Source organism: Podarcis raffonei, chromosome 1 (genome assembly GCF_027172205.1).
Source record: "Podarcis raffonei isolate rPodRaf1 chromosome 1, rPodRaf1.pri, whole genome shotgun sequence".
Classification (NCBI taxonomy): Eukaryota; Metazoa; Chordata; class Lepidosauria; order Squamata; family Lacertidae; genus Podarcis; species Podarcis raffonei.
This window is the reverse complement of record NC_070602.1, coordinates 33,420,312-33,436,211: the sequence shown is the minus strand read 5'-3', so window position 1 is coordinate 33,436,211 and position 15,900 is coordinate 33,420,312. Positions and strand designations below refer to the sequence as shown.

The following is a 15,900-nucleotide window of genomic DNA, read 5'->3' as shown; positions in this document are numbered from 1 at the left end:
CTTGTGTGGAAAGAGTTAGTTCAGTGTAACGCAGTTGCTTTTCTTCTTTTGAAATAGTCGTAAGGATTTCACTTCTATAAGCATTCAGTATTAACTCATGAATGAACAGTATCACTCATAACTCATCACCTAGCGATGTATGTCAGTTAACCTTCTTACATCAAGAAATCCCTCATCCCATTAAATACACCATGAAATTCCCAATGATACCCAGACCACAGCAAGCTGGCTTTATTTTTCTACATATAACTCTTTATTTCACAAAGCTATCTGAATTATATGAACAATCACATTTCGCACTATAGTTTTTGGATAAAACTATATTTAAAGAGGCATTCTGATCCACAGGCATCACATACAAGAAGTATGGTTTTCTTTTTATTGTTTCTACAGACCCTCCTTTCCATCAGAAGGGAAGAGACATTTACAATGCGACGTTTAAAAGCATTCTTCATTTTGAAGAAAAAAAGTTCACTTGACCTAGGTTTCCAATAAGAATCTGACTGGTTCGTATGTAATGTTTCATTTCCACAGAGTGCCTAGATAAACAGTACTTGGGCAGTCTGGAGTTAAGTACACATGAAAGCACGATGAAGTCACATCACTGTACTCAAAGAAGCTGATCAACAACCTTGGGCCTCCCTTCATTTGTTTTTCTCAGCAGTGTTTGCTTAAGTGCATTGATCTTCTCATCAAGTTCAGCCAAAGAATAGTTCTGCCATTCAGAAAAAAAAGAGGTTAACATCTTGGATTTGTTGCATAAACATTTGAAACATTCTAGTCTCTCCCCCCACCCCCCCGTTTTTATAAAAAAAGACCCAGTGCTGCTTTTCTTTTTGTTTATGCACTTTTACAACATATATATATACACCATACAAGATTCATCATTATCTCTTATCCTCAGATAAGAGATAATGATGAATCTTATCCCTCTTATCTCTTATCCTTCCCAGTCCATCTCCCCATGGCATTCTAGGCAGTCTTTTCTTGGCTGCATATTCTATTATTCCACCCATGTTCGTCTCAAATCTTCCTTTATTTAATGTGATCTGCTGTTCCTATGCTCATTCCTACTTGTAGGTTAAACTGACTATTATATCCTCTAAGATATTCTTCAAAACACTTCCACTCATTTCGTGGTCATAGTTACTAATTCTGTGTATTCTATCAATTTATTTTGCCATATTTATTTTGTGGGTATCTCCTTTTCTTTCCATTTTTTTGCATATACTACTCTAGTTGTGGCAGTTGTGTATGAAAAGAGATTGAGTGCCTTTTTCAGGATTACTCCGTGCTACTTTTCATGATAGAATCCAGAAAATCAGCATCTTATTCATGTTCAACCCACTCTTCTCATTGTATTTGCCCATTTCACCACTTTCATCGCGGTTACATAAACCAGTTTCACTTTACATCACATATGGTATGGCTTCTGAGGGTGCTAAAAAAATCCTAAACTGTGGTTTAATGCTGGACCACAGATCACAGTATGAAGACTGCTTTCATATTGATGTCTGGAGTCCAAAGTTAGACCACAGTTTTCCATTTCTGATGTAATAGGAAATTGCAGTTAAAGAAACCATAAAACAAGCACCAAAGTTGGCATGTAAGGGAAGTCTCTGTGTGTAGGATGCTTATCACTGGCTTAATAAATCATGATTTACTATACATCTGAATTTCCCCAGTGACTATGGTGGTAATTATGATGAAAACTCCTAACGTTTTTTAGCTAGAATAAGAATAATCTGAGAGAGAGAGAGAGGAAAAAGTCGCGGTGAATTTAATTTGCTATCTATAAACTACCAAGATGATTTCTCATATTGAGAATTGAGATCCAGTGTAACCCTATGCACATTTCCTTTGGAGTTAGTTGTAAATTTCACAGTGTACAAGGGAACTGAGTGAACACACACAGGATTGTGCTGCTAGAGAACTTAGAAGGGCTGATGCTTTGATTTTTAAAAAAATAATTAAATCCTGGATTAGGACAGATTCAAATGTTTGTGGAATGCCATGTTTGGAGCTCCATACTCCTATGGGAACACTGGATTCTGATTCCCATGAGGATTGGCTGGACTATGCGAGATGTCGGTCCCCAGAGATGTGAGGTGTTACTGTTTCCCATGCAATCCAGCAGACTGAACTGAGAAGCAGATTTAAGCACTCCCCAAGGTGCCTGGAGAAGGGTTTTTTTGGCTGGGGCCACTGTGCCATATGAGTCCATCCTATCTTTAAGTTGATGAAACAATGAAATATTTAACAGTGCTAAAATATATGCTAAGTTGACAGAGACAAAGAAAATGCATGTGTTGCGGAGGGGTTTCTGGTGTGTCTATTCTAGCTTAAGCAAGCTGAGAGTAGAGGAATACCAAAGGTTATAAACCTCTGAATTTTTAATTGCAAGAAACACACAGGTTAGCACAACTCACTTGGTTTTGTTGGGTTTTCCTTCTCTTGCCCGACAAATTCTGAAAAAAAGACCAACCCAAAAGTCCAAATATAAGTAAAGCATTCTCTACTATGGTTCTTTTGTATTACAAAAACAAGAAAGGACAATAATTTTTTTCCTCATCATAATGAAAGAGGCACCAACCTAGAGCCCATCCTTCACACAGGGCTTCCATTTTCTATTGAAGAGAAATGTGAGCACCTGAATCCTCTCCTATATAAAATTTGCTTATTCTAATACTGCTAGGAGCACATTATGTGCAAAAAGATGGGGAACCACATGCATTGATGGACTATCAACATGTGGCTTCCCTTTTTCATCCAACTGCTGAGGTTTCACACATGGATATTAAATCCTGCTGACCAGCTGTGTACGAGTGGGTGCTGGATTTACTACTTCCCCAAACAGTTGCCCAGTGAGTTTTTAACCAACCCTAGCAGCTGTGTGTGTGCTCTTTTTAGACTGGAAAACCTGCTGGAAAAAAGCAAGCAAACCACAGAGGACTGTAGTCAGGCTTCATCCCTAATTTTCTGTATCCTGAGTCCTGGAATACGTGTGTGTGTGTGTGTGTGTGTGTGTGTGTGTGTGTGTTTAAATCCAAATGAGTAAATTAGCTCTTGAAAAAACATTTTCACCTTTGTAAGAGGAAAATACTCTGTACAGTTTTAAAAAACTAGTACATCTTCCCAAAACAGTGTCTCAAGAATTCTCCAGTGTGTACATAGAACATATCGTATCTGCTGGTAGCCTAGCTGTCCTCAGTAGAGAGCATCACGAAGAGATGTCCCTTCCAGAGAAATGAACAAGACAGACTGTGGAGCTGGGAAAGTACAGCAGAAAACTCTGTGCCTGGTACAAAATGGTTAGACTGAAGTAACTCCCCCCCCCCTTTTTACTATAGAGAACCTCCACATACTTTGCTTTGTGCACCTTATTAAGCGCAACAGAGTTAGACTTACCACAGATTGAAAATATTCGGGAGACATTCCTTCCAATTCAAGAATCTTATCTTCTAGCTTTTTTATTCTTTGATAGATGTCTTTTGGCACTGGTCCACCTGTATTATGGGAGATGATAGATAGATAGATAGATAGATAGATAGATAGATAGATAGATGGATGATAGATAGATATGAAAAGCTAGCATGACTAGAAGCATTCAAAAAAGAAAAGAAAACTTCAGTATAGTGTTTAAGATTAATATCTCAACCAAGATGTGAACATATCAAAAGGGTGCATAGGAGGGGAAACATACAACATTAAATAGTAATACTCTGGTGCCAAGACCTACTGAATCCTAGCAAGGCAGGATTCTAAGATTGGGTTTGGGAAGTGCGTTGCTTATATACATGTGGTGATCCAGGGCTCTGAATGTAACTGCAAAAAAGACATAGGTTTAATATTTTGCTTTGTTTTTAAAGAATAAATCTCATCTTGTATTTTACTTCTTGTTCTTTGAAAATATGTCCATTATGCTCCATCAAACAGAGTTAATGAAACCACTGATCAGGATTTCTGCAAAGGGACCTTGACTACACTTATTGTTGTGAGTTGTGACATTTTTCCATCTGAAGAACCATATGCCAGAGTCCTTACACTTCTACTTCAAAATTTTGTGGATGTACTGTACTGGAAGTGAAACATGACTGGCATGAAAAATAAAATGCACACATTTAGATTTGCAGACTATATATATCTCCCACAGTATAATAACTCTCTTGGATCTTTACAAGAACATAGTGAGTTTTTCTGTCCATTCCTTATATTGGGAAGAGGCTAGTAATGAACATGCTAGGCTGCCCAGCAAGCTGCCTGACAGCAGTAAACATGTCAAAGACCACCAGCCACTGAGTAGTGTATCCAACTAGATTGAACACCTGCACAAGTAATTCCTACAGATTTTTTTTTTGAGGGAGGGACAAAAAGAGAGAAGGAAATGCAATGCCTAGTGCTTTTACATGAACAATTCTAATCCTTGTCTCATCATTCTTCAGCCAGGACAGTCCCAAATTTTGAAGTCCAAAAGTAAGAAATAGGACACCAGGGATAAAAGTGTAGCCTTCTCTATAGTTACACTTTGAATTTATACTTCTGATGGTTTCTGCTGCACTGAATGACTCACAACTGAGGGCACGAATACAAATGATTTGCATACACAGATAACAAGCTTTCTACAAACCTGTTTGCAACCTTAAATGTGCTTCAATGTTCTGCAGTCTCTCTTCTACAGCCTGATTCCCACAATCCCGAGAAAGGGAGTTCGCCTTATGAGTGGACCCATGAGCACTGTCACTTCTAGTCTGGGGACCGTAGGTGTTTACAACTCGAGAAACTAGGTTCAAGAAGTAGAAGATGAATATTTTACACACATGGAAGGAATGAGCAAGGATTATCTGCAAGGAGAATACCTTTGACAGTGCAATTTCATTAATTTCGCTAGAAAAGTAAGGACTACTCCCAGGGCTGCTTCCTTAGTTAAGAGAATATAATTCTAACCAATCTCAATTTGCATTTGTCCCTAACTTAAACTGTAATGTTCCGCATTCTACTCTGGTGGTGGCTAAACTGCACAAGACACCTAACTTCTGAATTCTTCAATTACTCTTCCTTACTGACTCAAATACCCCTGCTGTTTGTACGCATCATGCTGGGGAAAATAAATACGACTATCCCATGTGCTTTGAATTGTTCTTGTCATGTGCACTACTGCACTGTGATTCTACACTAACTTAAAACACCTCCAATTAGAAACTGCATGGCAGAGCTTACTTTCAATATGGTAAATTAGCAACTATTAAGTACTAAAGATTATGTGGTGCTCAGCTTAATAGAAATGACTCACCTGCTCTTCACCCCGCCCCCCCCAAGAATACAATTAGCAGGAGTTCCAGACTCCCACAATAAACGCTCCACAAAAGAGAGAAAGAGGGAGCAATATCATTTGATTCTCCAGACATTGCTGGATTAACAGCAATGGTCATTCCTGACCATTGACCATGCTGGCCGGGGCAGAGGGTGATGGGAGATTGGAGTCAAACCAGTTCCCCACCTTTGCTCCAGACAGCTATTCTAGAGAATTACTCCTTGAACTTTTCACACTGCCATCTTTTTTTTTTTAAAGCTAGCCATTGATTTGTTTCTTTATTTACAACATTTATACCCCACTTTTCCTCAACAAGCCCAATGTGTTTAGCACCACCAAGTTAAATAACCTAGCATTTTTTTAAAAAAATGACAATAAATGGCAATAAAGCAGCAATAACTCACTAAAACAGGAGGGGGTGAAGGAGGGAGAACAAAACTATGAAAAAATAATTTAATCACAGCAATTAAAACCACTTCAAAAGCGAAACAACCATTTATGGTCCAAAAGCTTTCCTAAAGAATAAAGCTTTTGACCATTCTACAAAGGCAATTAGAGAATCAGTGATATAATAATGCAAGGCAACTTTCATCCAAAAGCCATTTTCTACCACAGTAGCCACAGTCTTTTGTAGAATGCTGACAGTCTGATCACAAGCATACTTACTTCAAAACAAGCCCTGCTGAGTTCAATGGGATTTGTTTCCTAATAGGTGTGCTTAAAATCACAGCTGGATAATTTTTTTAAATAACAGTAATAAAAAAATCATCTCCCCAACCCAAGTTTCTAGCACTTGTTTCTGAAAAGCTAAATTTAATATAAAATGACAAACATTTCTAATGCAGCTGAACAAAGTGTCTCTCATTGGCTTAGAAAATGAACAGATGCTGTAATCCCACAACTCAGTTGGGAACTTTTTTTTTCTGAATAAACGTACATTGGCCTAGATATATCGCCTCAATTGATGTCTCATCTTAGAAAGAGAGAGATCTTCCGTTATCAAGTGAATGTCTAGTTCAAGAGCGTAGAGAAACTGACCAAGTTCCCTCTTGCCTATATTAATTGTATTGGTTCTTCTTTTTTTAAAGGGTTACTTTAGAGGACAAAATCCCTCATTAAATACACTGACAGATAATGATAAATAGTACTTACCCTTAACATGACTTTTGAATCCTGGGTAAGGTGTGAACACTGCATCAGTCCTTGCACAACTGTTTTCTAAGAGTGTTTTTAATAAGTGATCATTAGTGCAGTCATTTAAAAAGCCCACACTTCGCTCCAGAGGCTTAACAGAGCCAGCTAGCATACCTAAATAAGATGCAGTATCCAATTATGTCATATTCTGAGTAGACCCACTGAAATCAATAGACTTAAGTTACTGATTTCAGTCTATCTACCCCAAAAATGACTAAAATTGGATTTCAACCTAAAAGCACAGAACACTCAGTGCTGATGTTCAAACTTGGTTTTACTTACTGTAGGCCAGATTACAGATACACAGATTACTGAGATTACTTTTTCTAGGGACAATAATAATATCCACATTTTAGGGTCTTCATGTTTAGCAGTTATTAACTATACTGCTCTATTAATATTTTAAAAAGTAAAAACCCCATTAACACTTAACAAATGCCAATTTCCAGAAGCGCCCAGCTTTCAATATTAAAATGTACAATCTTATATGTTCCAAGTGTGCACCTTAGAGAGAGAGAGAGAGAGATTGGCAATACTCCTGTGTCAAATATTTAGGATAAGGATAAGATGATTTGCTTTCCAATTAGACTTGTTTTTATAATGATACTCTTAAATGGAGTGAATTTATGGTTACTTTAATTGTTTGGGCAAGGCACTCATTTAAATAATTTATTTTTATTCTTATTTTAAAGATGGATACTTTCTAAAGTCATGTATGTGAGGAATTATATCATGTTTTCTGTTAAATGCTTTTGTAATAGAATGGATTAGTAAACACTTGGTTAAAATTAAACAAGTTTTGAAATTATATATATACACACACACACACACTATAGATATAGCTATAAAAATCTGGTAAAAACCAAAGGTTTATTTTCTGAACATTATCATTTCCTCAAAACATAAGTTCCCACTGAACATAAATTTAGACTAGACTGGGAAAATATTTAAGGAGTGATATTATAGAATATTCATGTGAGTATGTATTTACACAAGAAATCAAGTATTCTATATCAACTAATTTAAGGGGAAATCACTTTAAAATCATGTGCAGGTGGTATACAGCACAAGGTAAATTGAGACAGATGCATTTAATACAAGACGATAGGCGCTGGAGATGCTGTCAGTTCTGCTGATGACTTTGATAATTGGTGGTTTGTTTTTTGTTTTTGCCAAAATGTTTTATTTGGGGTCAGACTTTTTGCTATGATTAAGGAAATAAGAGGGCAAAGTTATAATGCACCAGGTTATATAAAAATTATGTAAGATACGAATAGAGAAAAGTGGTAACTAACGTGTTAATTACTGAAAAAACTGAAATTGTTTCCAAGTAGAGAACAGAAAAAAACCTACTGAAGAATGATTAAGGCTACAATTGTATAAACACTTTCCTGGAAGCAAGCCCACTTAACTTAAAGGAGACTTTTGAGTATACATAGATATGGTTTCACTGGAAGGCAAGCACTTATTGGTGGTGAAGCTTACACATTTCATAAGGTTTAAGAATTGTAAAGAACAACTTTACCAATTGAATGTGTCGCCTTTTGGAAAAGACAATATGATCAAAATACTGAAATGGTTATTTGCCTTTCTTAAGATACTGAGGAATCTTGCTCTGTTTATAAAACTATGGAACTGGTGTCGCAGGCATATCACACATATGTATTATTGTTCGATTTTGATTTTATTCATGACATAATTCGTGTGATTGCTGTATTCCATTTTTCTCATCTAGTTTAATAATAATCAAAAGCACAGGTGGAAAAATGTTCACCTTCAGAGTTGGTCCTTTTAATACCCAGAAAGCAATACCACTGATGATGAAAGATGACTTGGGCAGTGGTATGATCTTGGTCACTGGTACAGAAAGAGAGAAATGTAGTTTCTGAGGGATGTGGTGTGTTGGACAAGTGATGGCCATGTATAAAATGGAAATATCAATGACAAGTTAAAGGAGCTTAACAACCACGCTTATCTTCTTCAGTACATCTAAATGATGAAATCCAGAAGTTATACTTCATTAAGAGCATACTTTTCTCCTCACGTTTTAAGAATCATTATTAGTGCACATTATTAAAACACTTCTGTGATACATTTCTGTGCACAGTTACTCGCACTAAAATGCAATTAGTAAGAAGAGAACAGGTTAAAAAACCCAGTAAATACAGACTTGCTTAGATTGATTTATAGTAAGGAAGGGGACTCCATTCATACCCCATATAGCTTTCCCCAAAATATTTTTAGAAAAGCCATATTCTTAGTTAAGGGTGCAGTCTGGAAATCATGTACACTTTTGTATGCCACTACAGTTATTGAGAATACCCTAGAATAAGAATTAGATTACACTGGAAATAAGTTTATTGAAGTCACTGGGACCGAATTATAAATGAGTACAAATCAGGGTGTTGTAAACTAAGACTCCCTTTACGTTTTGTCCAACCAATGCCTTTTACATGGTTAACTATGTAACATTGCCCTTTTTTCAATTTTTTTTAAAGAGCTGTTCAAATAATAGGGCAAGAGATCACACTTAAAAGGGTAAGAAAATTAAACCGCAAGTGGACAGCTACCTTGATTACAATCGATAACATTGCAAAATTCTCTGACATTGTTTTCATTGATCTCAGCTTGCTTCCTTTCAATGAAGGCTGATATTCGTCTTTCAATCTGCAGGTGACAGGGACAACTTGTATTTAGATTTCATTATTTCCATTCAAAATAGGGGAGAAATGGTCTAGTTTAGAAAAGAAAAAAAAAAGTGGCCCAAGACTCACTCACTTCAGCTTTCCCAGCTTTTATTTGGACTACTTCTGGGTCAAAATCAACATGAGCCTCTTTCAGGCTTGCAGAACCAAAAGCTGCATGTGTCACTTCCATCTGCGAGTCTTTTTCTATTACATTTGAATTAGTCTCACACTTTCCACCTTCTGTCTTACTGGAATCATCAGCGGGTACAGTGCTTTCTTCTTTAATCAAAGACTGGAGTTTTTCTATAAATGGCTAAGAAAAGAAAGGAGAGAGAGAGGGAGAGAGAGATGGGATTCAAACTGACAGAACACTTTTTCTTAACTGGAATCTCTAAAGCAAGCTTCTTAAAATAATTGTGGAGGCCATATGCCATCACCTTTGTGTACATAATCCAATCAAACTAGAATTAAAATACAACATCTCTAAGTGTCACTGCCCTTTCGATCAGTGCCTTTTACTAATCTGTGTATTTGGGGGGGGGGGGGACAACCTCTGGAGGGTCCAGACTATCTGAGAAAATCTGCCTGTTACTCATCTGTTTTGTACCAAATCAAAGCAGCACCCTTCGGCACCAATGCCCCTTAATTTACATGCCATTCAAATGCTTACCCAGAACATTAAGGCTTAAGTATTTTTCCTCCTTAACATGAGAGCCAAGACTCTCATTCTGTTAAAGCTCTTGCTTTAACACTACATCACTGGCAGCATCTCCACTTGAAACGCAGCCACCCAAAATGCATGGGAGAATACAAACATTGTACTCCAGGCTCATACATCTCCCAACACAGCCAATAACCAGAGAAGCAAAATAAATGCACCTTTTTTTTCTCATCATTAAAAAAAGCCCTATTTATAACCTTTGCATTTTCTGTGCAAAGTCATACGACAAAATAAACCCAAATACAAGTTAGTTCATCACTTCTTCTGTTACACTTTTAAAGAACCTGCAATAAAAGGGCTAGACAGCAACCCAGCAAAAAACAGCACTTGCAAATCATGCAAACAATCAAAAACTATGAAGTGATTTACAGCATCAGCAATCCCCCCACTTCCATTTAATTGAGCTTAATGTTTATTCCTTATTTGGAGCTACAAAATTAGGATTTTACACCAATGCTATTAATAGAAATACTTCGGTTGGCACTATCAAATTGTCTGAAAAAACAGTAACAAAATAATAACATCCACTTACAAGGTTATTAGTTCTCATACTAAGAAACAATTGCATGAGAGCACTTGTTGTGCTCACTGCCCTGCAAGTTCTTTTCTTTTTTAAAAGCTTTTGATATATACATTATTTAGAATGATGGCACAATCATCGGGAAATTTCTGCTATACAAGCCCCCCACAAAGACAGACAGGAAATGAACCAACATCATTCTGTTTTATTCCCAAGAGAAGTTGCAAAGGAGATGTTGTGACAGGCCACACCTCAGTTGAATATATTCTCATTGTGGCATCACACAGACACCACATGAACTGTGCTAGCATGCAATCAAAAATGACATCCAAAAACAAGGAGCAAGGCAAATAGTGCAACTTCACATTAATAATGGTTTTAAAATGTCAAATGAATAGGATAACACAGAGCAACTGGTTACTTGACAAGATGAAAGATTAAATATCTAAGAAGTTACTTTGAAAAAAAAAATCTGTGCTGGAAATATGGTTAATTGCAGACACACACACCAGGATGCATCATGCTGGGATAATGCCACTTCTTGATCCACTGAAAGCACTCTACGAACCGCAGAACTCACCCAACGCATGGAATCATTATCATAGCATGACACACACCTGCCGTGTTATTGCTTAATTATAACCCACCACAGATGGAAATGTACTGCATTTACAATGGAAGTGTAGAAATCAACAGGACTGCATTTGCGCAATCTACTTATCCACAGTAGCTTGCAATGCTATTCCCACAATCCTTCTGATAATTGTTTTAAGGTAACAGGTTTAAATCTTTTAGAAAGCACCGTGGAACCTCAGGTGTACAATACAGTAAGATGCACCATTTCCTTACACAGCAGCCCTAACTGCTGAGCTGAGGTTCTGCATTTAAGGATTACTCTGAGAGAGCTGAGTTTTTAAAGTTCCAAGGGAAAAAAATTACCTGTAAACCTGATATATGCTGCTGCAGAGCAGTAAATAGCAATGCGGGTGATGTACTTTGAAGCTTGCTCCAGTCGATGTTAATTTTCACCACATCTTCTCCAATATTAAGCTTCAAAAGTGAAACAAATCATGTCACAAGAGGGCTTCAACACAACAGCCCTTCCAACCACAAATAGCCTAAGAGTTAAACGGGAATTTCACATCAGTCGAAAGCATCAAGAACAGACTGAATCAGGCCCATGGTCTACTCCCAAGTCTGGCAGCCTGCTTCCCACACTGACCAAGCAGATGCTTATGGAAAGCAAACAAGCAGGCCTTCCGTACAAGTCATCTCCTGCTGTTGCTTCCTGGCAACTGTTACTCTGTGAGATACTGCTTCTGGACTATGTTCCTAGTCCTCAGGTAAATTTATAGAGAATAAATCTATTACTATCTAAGCTAGTTGTCATTCTCACTTCTAATGACAGAGGAATCTGCAGGTTAATCAACTCAAGTTTTAAAACAATCATGTTCTGAGGTGACATTCTAATGGCGCACATGTGACAGTTAACTGCATAGATTTCAATTAGTTACTGTAGTTTTATTTTTTCTGCTAAAAATTACTGCCATTTTGAGTCTAGAAACTTAACCCCCTGTTCCTGAACATCATTGCTTTTGAGGATTTTTCAATATTCTTACTTCAGACATGCCCTATTTATGCTGTATGTAAATACAGAGGTGGAATTGGGCCAGGAGTTTAACAATTTGGGACACATTATTGGTGGTTTCCACTAGTGTTTTCCCTCAACTGAAATATTTAGTACACTCTGAGCACTTTGGGGTGAAGGGTACTCCAATATTATGAGCAACAGTGGGGAAGGCATAAGCAGCCTAGGAAACCAGGAGCCATTTAACAGATTATTTCCAAGCCCAGGGGAAAATATGCCACTTTTTTCTACATATAAAAGATATATGTTTTTCAGAGGACTGAAACATATACCGTATTTTTTGCTCTATAAGACTCACTTTTTCCCTCCTAAAAAGTAAGGGGAAATGTGTGTGCGTCTTATGGAGCGAATGCAGGCTGTGCAGCTATCCCAGAAGCCAGAACAGCAAGAGGGATTGCTGCTTTCGCTGCGTAGCAATCCCTTTTGTTGTTCTGGCTTCTAAGATTCAGAATATTTTTTTTCTTGTTTTCCTCCTCCAAAAATTAGGTGCGTCTTATACAGCAAAAAATACGGTATATATTGAAATTTTCTGCTATGGCGTAATTGGGCGTAATAATAATAATAATAATAATAATTTTATTATTCATACCCTGCCCATCTGGCTGAGTTTCCCCAGCCACTCTGGGCGGCTCCCAACAGAATAAAACTTCAAACATTAAAAACTTCCCTAAACAGGGCTGCCTTCAGAGGTCTGATGGGAGGGCGTTCCACAGGGCGGGCGCCACTACCGAGAAGGCCCTCTATCTGGTTCCCTGTAACCTCGCTTCTCTCAGTGAGGGAACCGCCAGAAGGCCCTCGGCCTATATATATTTGAATATTACTAGCTTTTAAAATAAAAGATGTGGAAGTAGTTGATGCTCCCATTTTCACTTTCCCTGCACTCATGCCTTGTGCAACTTTTCTCATATGTTCTGCTTCTCCCATGGATGCCCTTGGGAGTTTAGAAGATGTTCTCAAAATATGGGGATAAGCTCAGTACTAATGATGGCTATTTTCTATTTTAAAATAATGATACACTTCAGTATACTCTGTGTGTGTGTGTGTGTGTGTGTGTGTGTGTGTGTATCCTATGTGAAAACATTTCACTGAAAATTTTAATTTCAACTGAGGCTACAAAAAGTGGGAGGAAGATTTTTACCAAATGATTTACACTGGTTTCCTTCCGCAGACATTACTTTATTTAGCACTTTTAGGTTGCAATTCTATAGACACTTTAAGTGAACTCCTATCCCTCCTCCACCCCATGTTGAACAGCATGGAGAAGGGCCATAATTCAGTGGCAGAGCATCTGCTTTGCACCCAGATGGACCCTGGTTCAATTCCTGGAAGCTCCAGAGAGGTCCGAAACCCTGGGGAGCTGCTGTCAGTCAATGTAGACAATATTGAGCTAGACAGACCAATGACCTGACTTAGTATAGGGAACCTTCCAGTGTTCCTATGATGACTGGATGGGCAATATGTTAGGATGGCACATACACGCCCCTCTGCTGGCTTCTACCAGCAGTAGAAAGGGGAAAGCCCTAACACTGTATTACTGGGCAGTTTTTGATGGGATGGATCCAAAGCTCTGTATATTCCCTGAGAGACCAATTCTCAGGCCCTTCAGCAGTGCCAGCCCAGACTTCACTTCAATAAAAATGACAGAAACTAGTCCCCCAGTTGTCTGCCAAAGCAGCAGGGCTTGGGATGCAACAACGGATCCACCACATTGCCTTTCCCTACACTTAAGACTGCTGTAAGCTGAGTTAAAACCCATCAATGTCCATGGGACTTACTTCTGAGCAGATATGTTTAGGATTGAAGTACTGATGTTGAAAATCATTTACAATCTTCATTGCAAATGAAACAATATATTTGTAATACCATCTTAAGAGAAGGGGAACTGATGATGATATATGGCCAAGGCTACAAAATAAATCCAAAACAGGAATGAAGACTTGAGCCCATATTTCCCAGATCTAAATCTAATCCTTTATCCATTGGAGAAAATGCCACTTTCAAAAAGCCAGACAACTAGTTTCCATCTAACTAATTTCCACCCACTTCATGTAGTTTAACAAAAGACGTAACATGACACTATTGACTCTGATCAATTTCTATTTCTTCTTTAAAGTTCCTTGATCAAACCACTTCTTGAAACTATAGCTATTGAATCTTTTAATTATCTGTCTCTGTAATAGATCCTTTCCTCATTGTAAAGAATTCTTATGGCTCCTCTCTTCATCCTCTCCCACTTTCAACTCACTTTTTTTAAAAAAAGTTTGGACACTAGAAGTGATACTACACTCCAGCAGCCATCTTACCATCAATGCAGATAGAAATAAACCATTTATCTACTCCTCAATCAATATGTGCTTCTGTTTAATTGAAATGCATGTAAATGCTCAAGGATGCAAGAGAAGATTTTGAGGACAGGCCTGTATTTGTTACATTTTACCTAGGTTAATAGCAGAGGTTTTTTAAGAGCTATTGTAACACAAGCCTTAAAGAGATTTTTATCCTTTAGAAAGGCAGGCTGTAAAATGTGTGTATGTAGGCATTTAAAAAGGTGGCAAAAAAGCAATTACAGAATGCTGAGTTTCACATGGGATTTTTGCTCCCCTTCCTTACAATATGTAAACCACAATTTGAACTCAGTTCTTCAGCTACTTACATTTGTTCACTGCAGATAGACTACTGTTTGTGTGTCTGCCACCCATGTGCCAGTGTCACACAAGTCAAAATAATGAAGGTTATTATAAAAAAAAGAGTGGAAGAAGAGGAAGAGCCATATACAAAATAGGTTCCCAAATTTGCAGATTTACATTACACACTCGTGAGTGGTGGGGGGTTGGGGTTGGGAAGCGCAATGTACCAAATGCATCAACGAAAAACGAGCCTAGAAAGGCTAAATGAAATATATGAAAGCAACACCCCACTAGGAAAAACGTGAGGATTAAAACGTCCCTTGTAATCCTATTGATTTCTGTGGGGCATGCATGTCAGCAACAACAATCATCGAGGGTTGCAAGAGGTTCCTGCGGAAATCAATAGCAGTTGCTTCCAAGTAGTAGCAAGCTTAGGTTTGGTAAGCTCGGTTCGAGGCTCAGATACGCGAAGCGTGACGGAGAAAACGTGGGAAGGGAGCCCTGAAGCACTATGCTAGGCTTAATCATAAGCCTCTTTTCCTTGGAGAGACTCCTTAAAAACTATTTTAACACGATTGTCTCGTGCAGATACACGTCTTTCGGGAAACTTGTGAAGAGATCGGAGCTGGGTGTCAGGGCCGACCTTTTATTTCCCCCTTTTAGATAAGCCCCCCCCCCTTTCGAGGATGTTTCCACGGCGGCAACTGCCCCTCATCCCTCCTGCCTCCGCCGCCAAGCGCGGCTGCTGCGCTGGCTCCCTCCCAAGCCAAACTAACCTGCCCCACCAGCGCCGGCAGCGAGCGCAGGGCGCCTCTCAAGACCTCTCCGGCTGCCTCCTCGGAGGAGTCCCCTAGCGGGGCGGAGACCTCGGGCGGGATGCAGCCGGCCTCTCCCGCGACGGAGGCCATAACAGCCGCCCACAACAAACAGCCCCGGGCGCGACGGCGGGGGCCATGCCTCCCCCTCCCTCCGCCCCTCGCGCCTCGTCGCACGGGGATGACGGAGGAAGGCTCGCCTCCGGAGCGGCTTCAGGGCCCCGCCCACTCACATGACCGATGGGTAGCGGGAAGGACGCAGCTGCGGGGCTGCTGAGACGCGCTATCTCCTGCCCTTCTCCGTGTAAACGCGGTCCTTCTCAAGGGGAGCGCCTTTGCTAGCCACCAGCTGCTGTTTGAAGGGCGGAGCAGCCGCT

The 15,900-nt window shown here is 39.0% G+C and overlaps 1 protein-coding gene across 2 annotated transcripts; it reads right to left on the bottom strand.

The window, feature by feature from the left end:
* Positions 1–230: 230 nt before the first annotated feature.
* On the bottom strand, positions 231–15,697 carry MBIP (MAP3K12 binding inhibitory protein 1). 2 transcript variants are annotated; one of them, XM_053380192.1, is made up of 9 exons: positions 15,485–15,695; positions 11,373–11,483; positions 9,284–9,505; positions 9,076–9,172; positions 6,464–6,529; positions 4,628–4,780; positions 3,409–3,506; positions 2,430–2,468; positions 231–715 (listed from the first exon to the last, which is right to left on the bottom strand). In XM_053380192.1, exons 1-9 carry the CDS (start codon positions 15,614–15,616, stop codon positions 611–613), a joined length of 1,023 nt encoding a protein of 340 aa, XP_053236167.1. In that variant the 5' UTR covers positions 15,617–15,695; the 3' UTR covers positions 231–610. The 2 variants fall into 2 exon arrangements, with proteins under 2 accessions (XP_053236167.1, XP_053236174.1); XM_053380199.1 differs by lacking the exon at positions 11,373–11,483 and having other exon boundaries at positions 15,485–15,697.
* Positions 15,698–15,900: the final 203 nt, after the last annotated feature.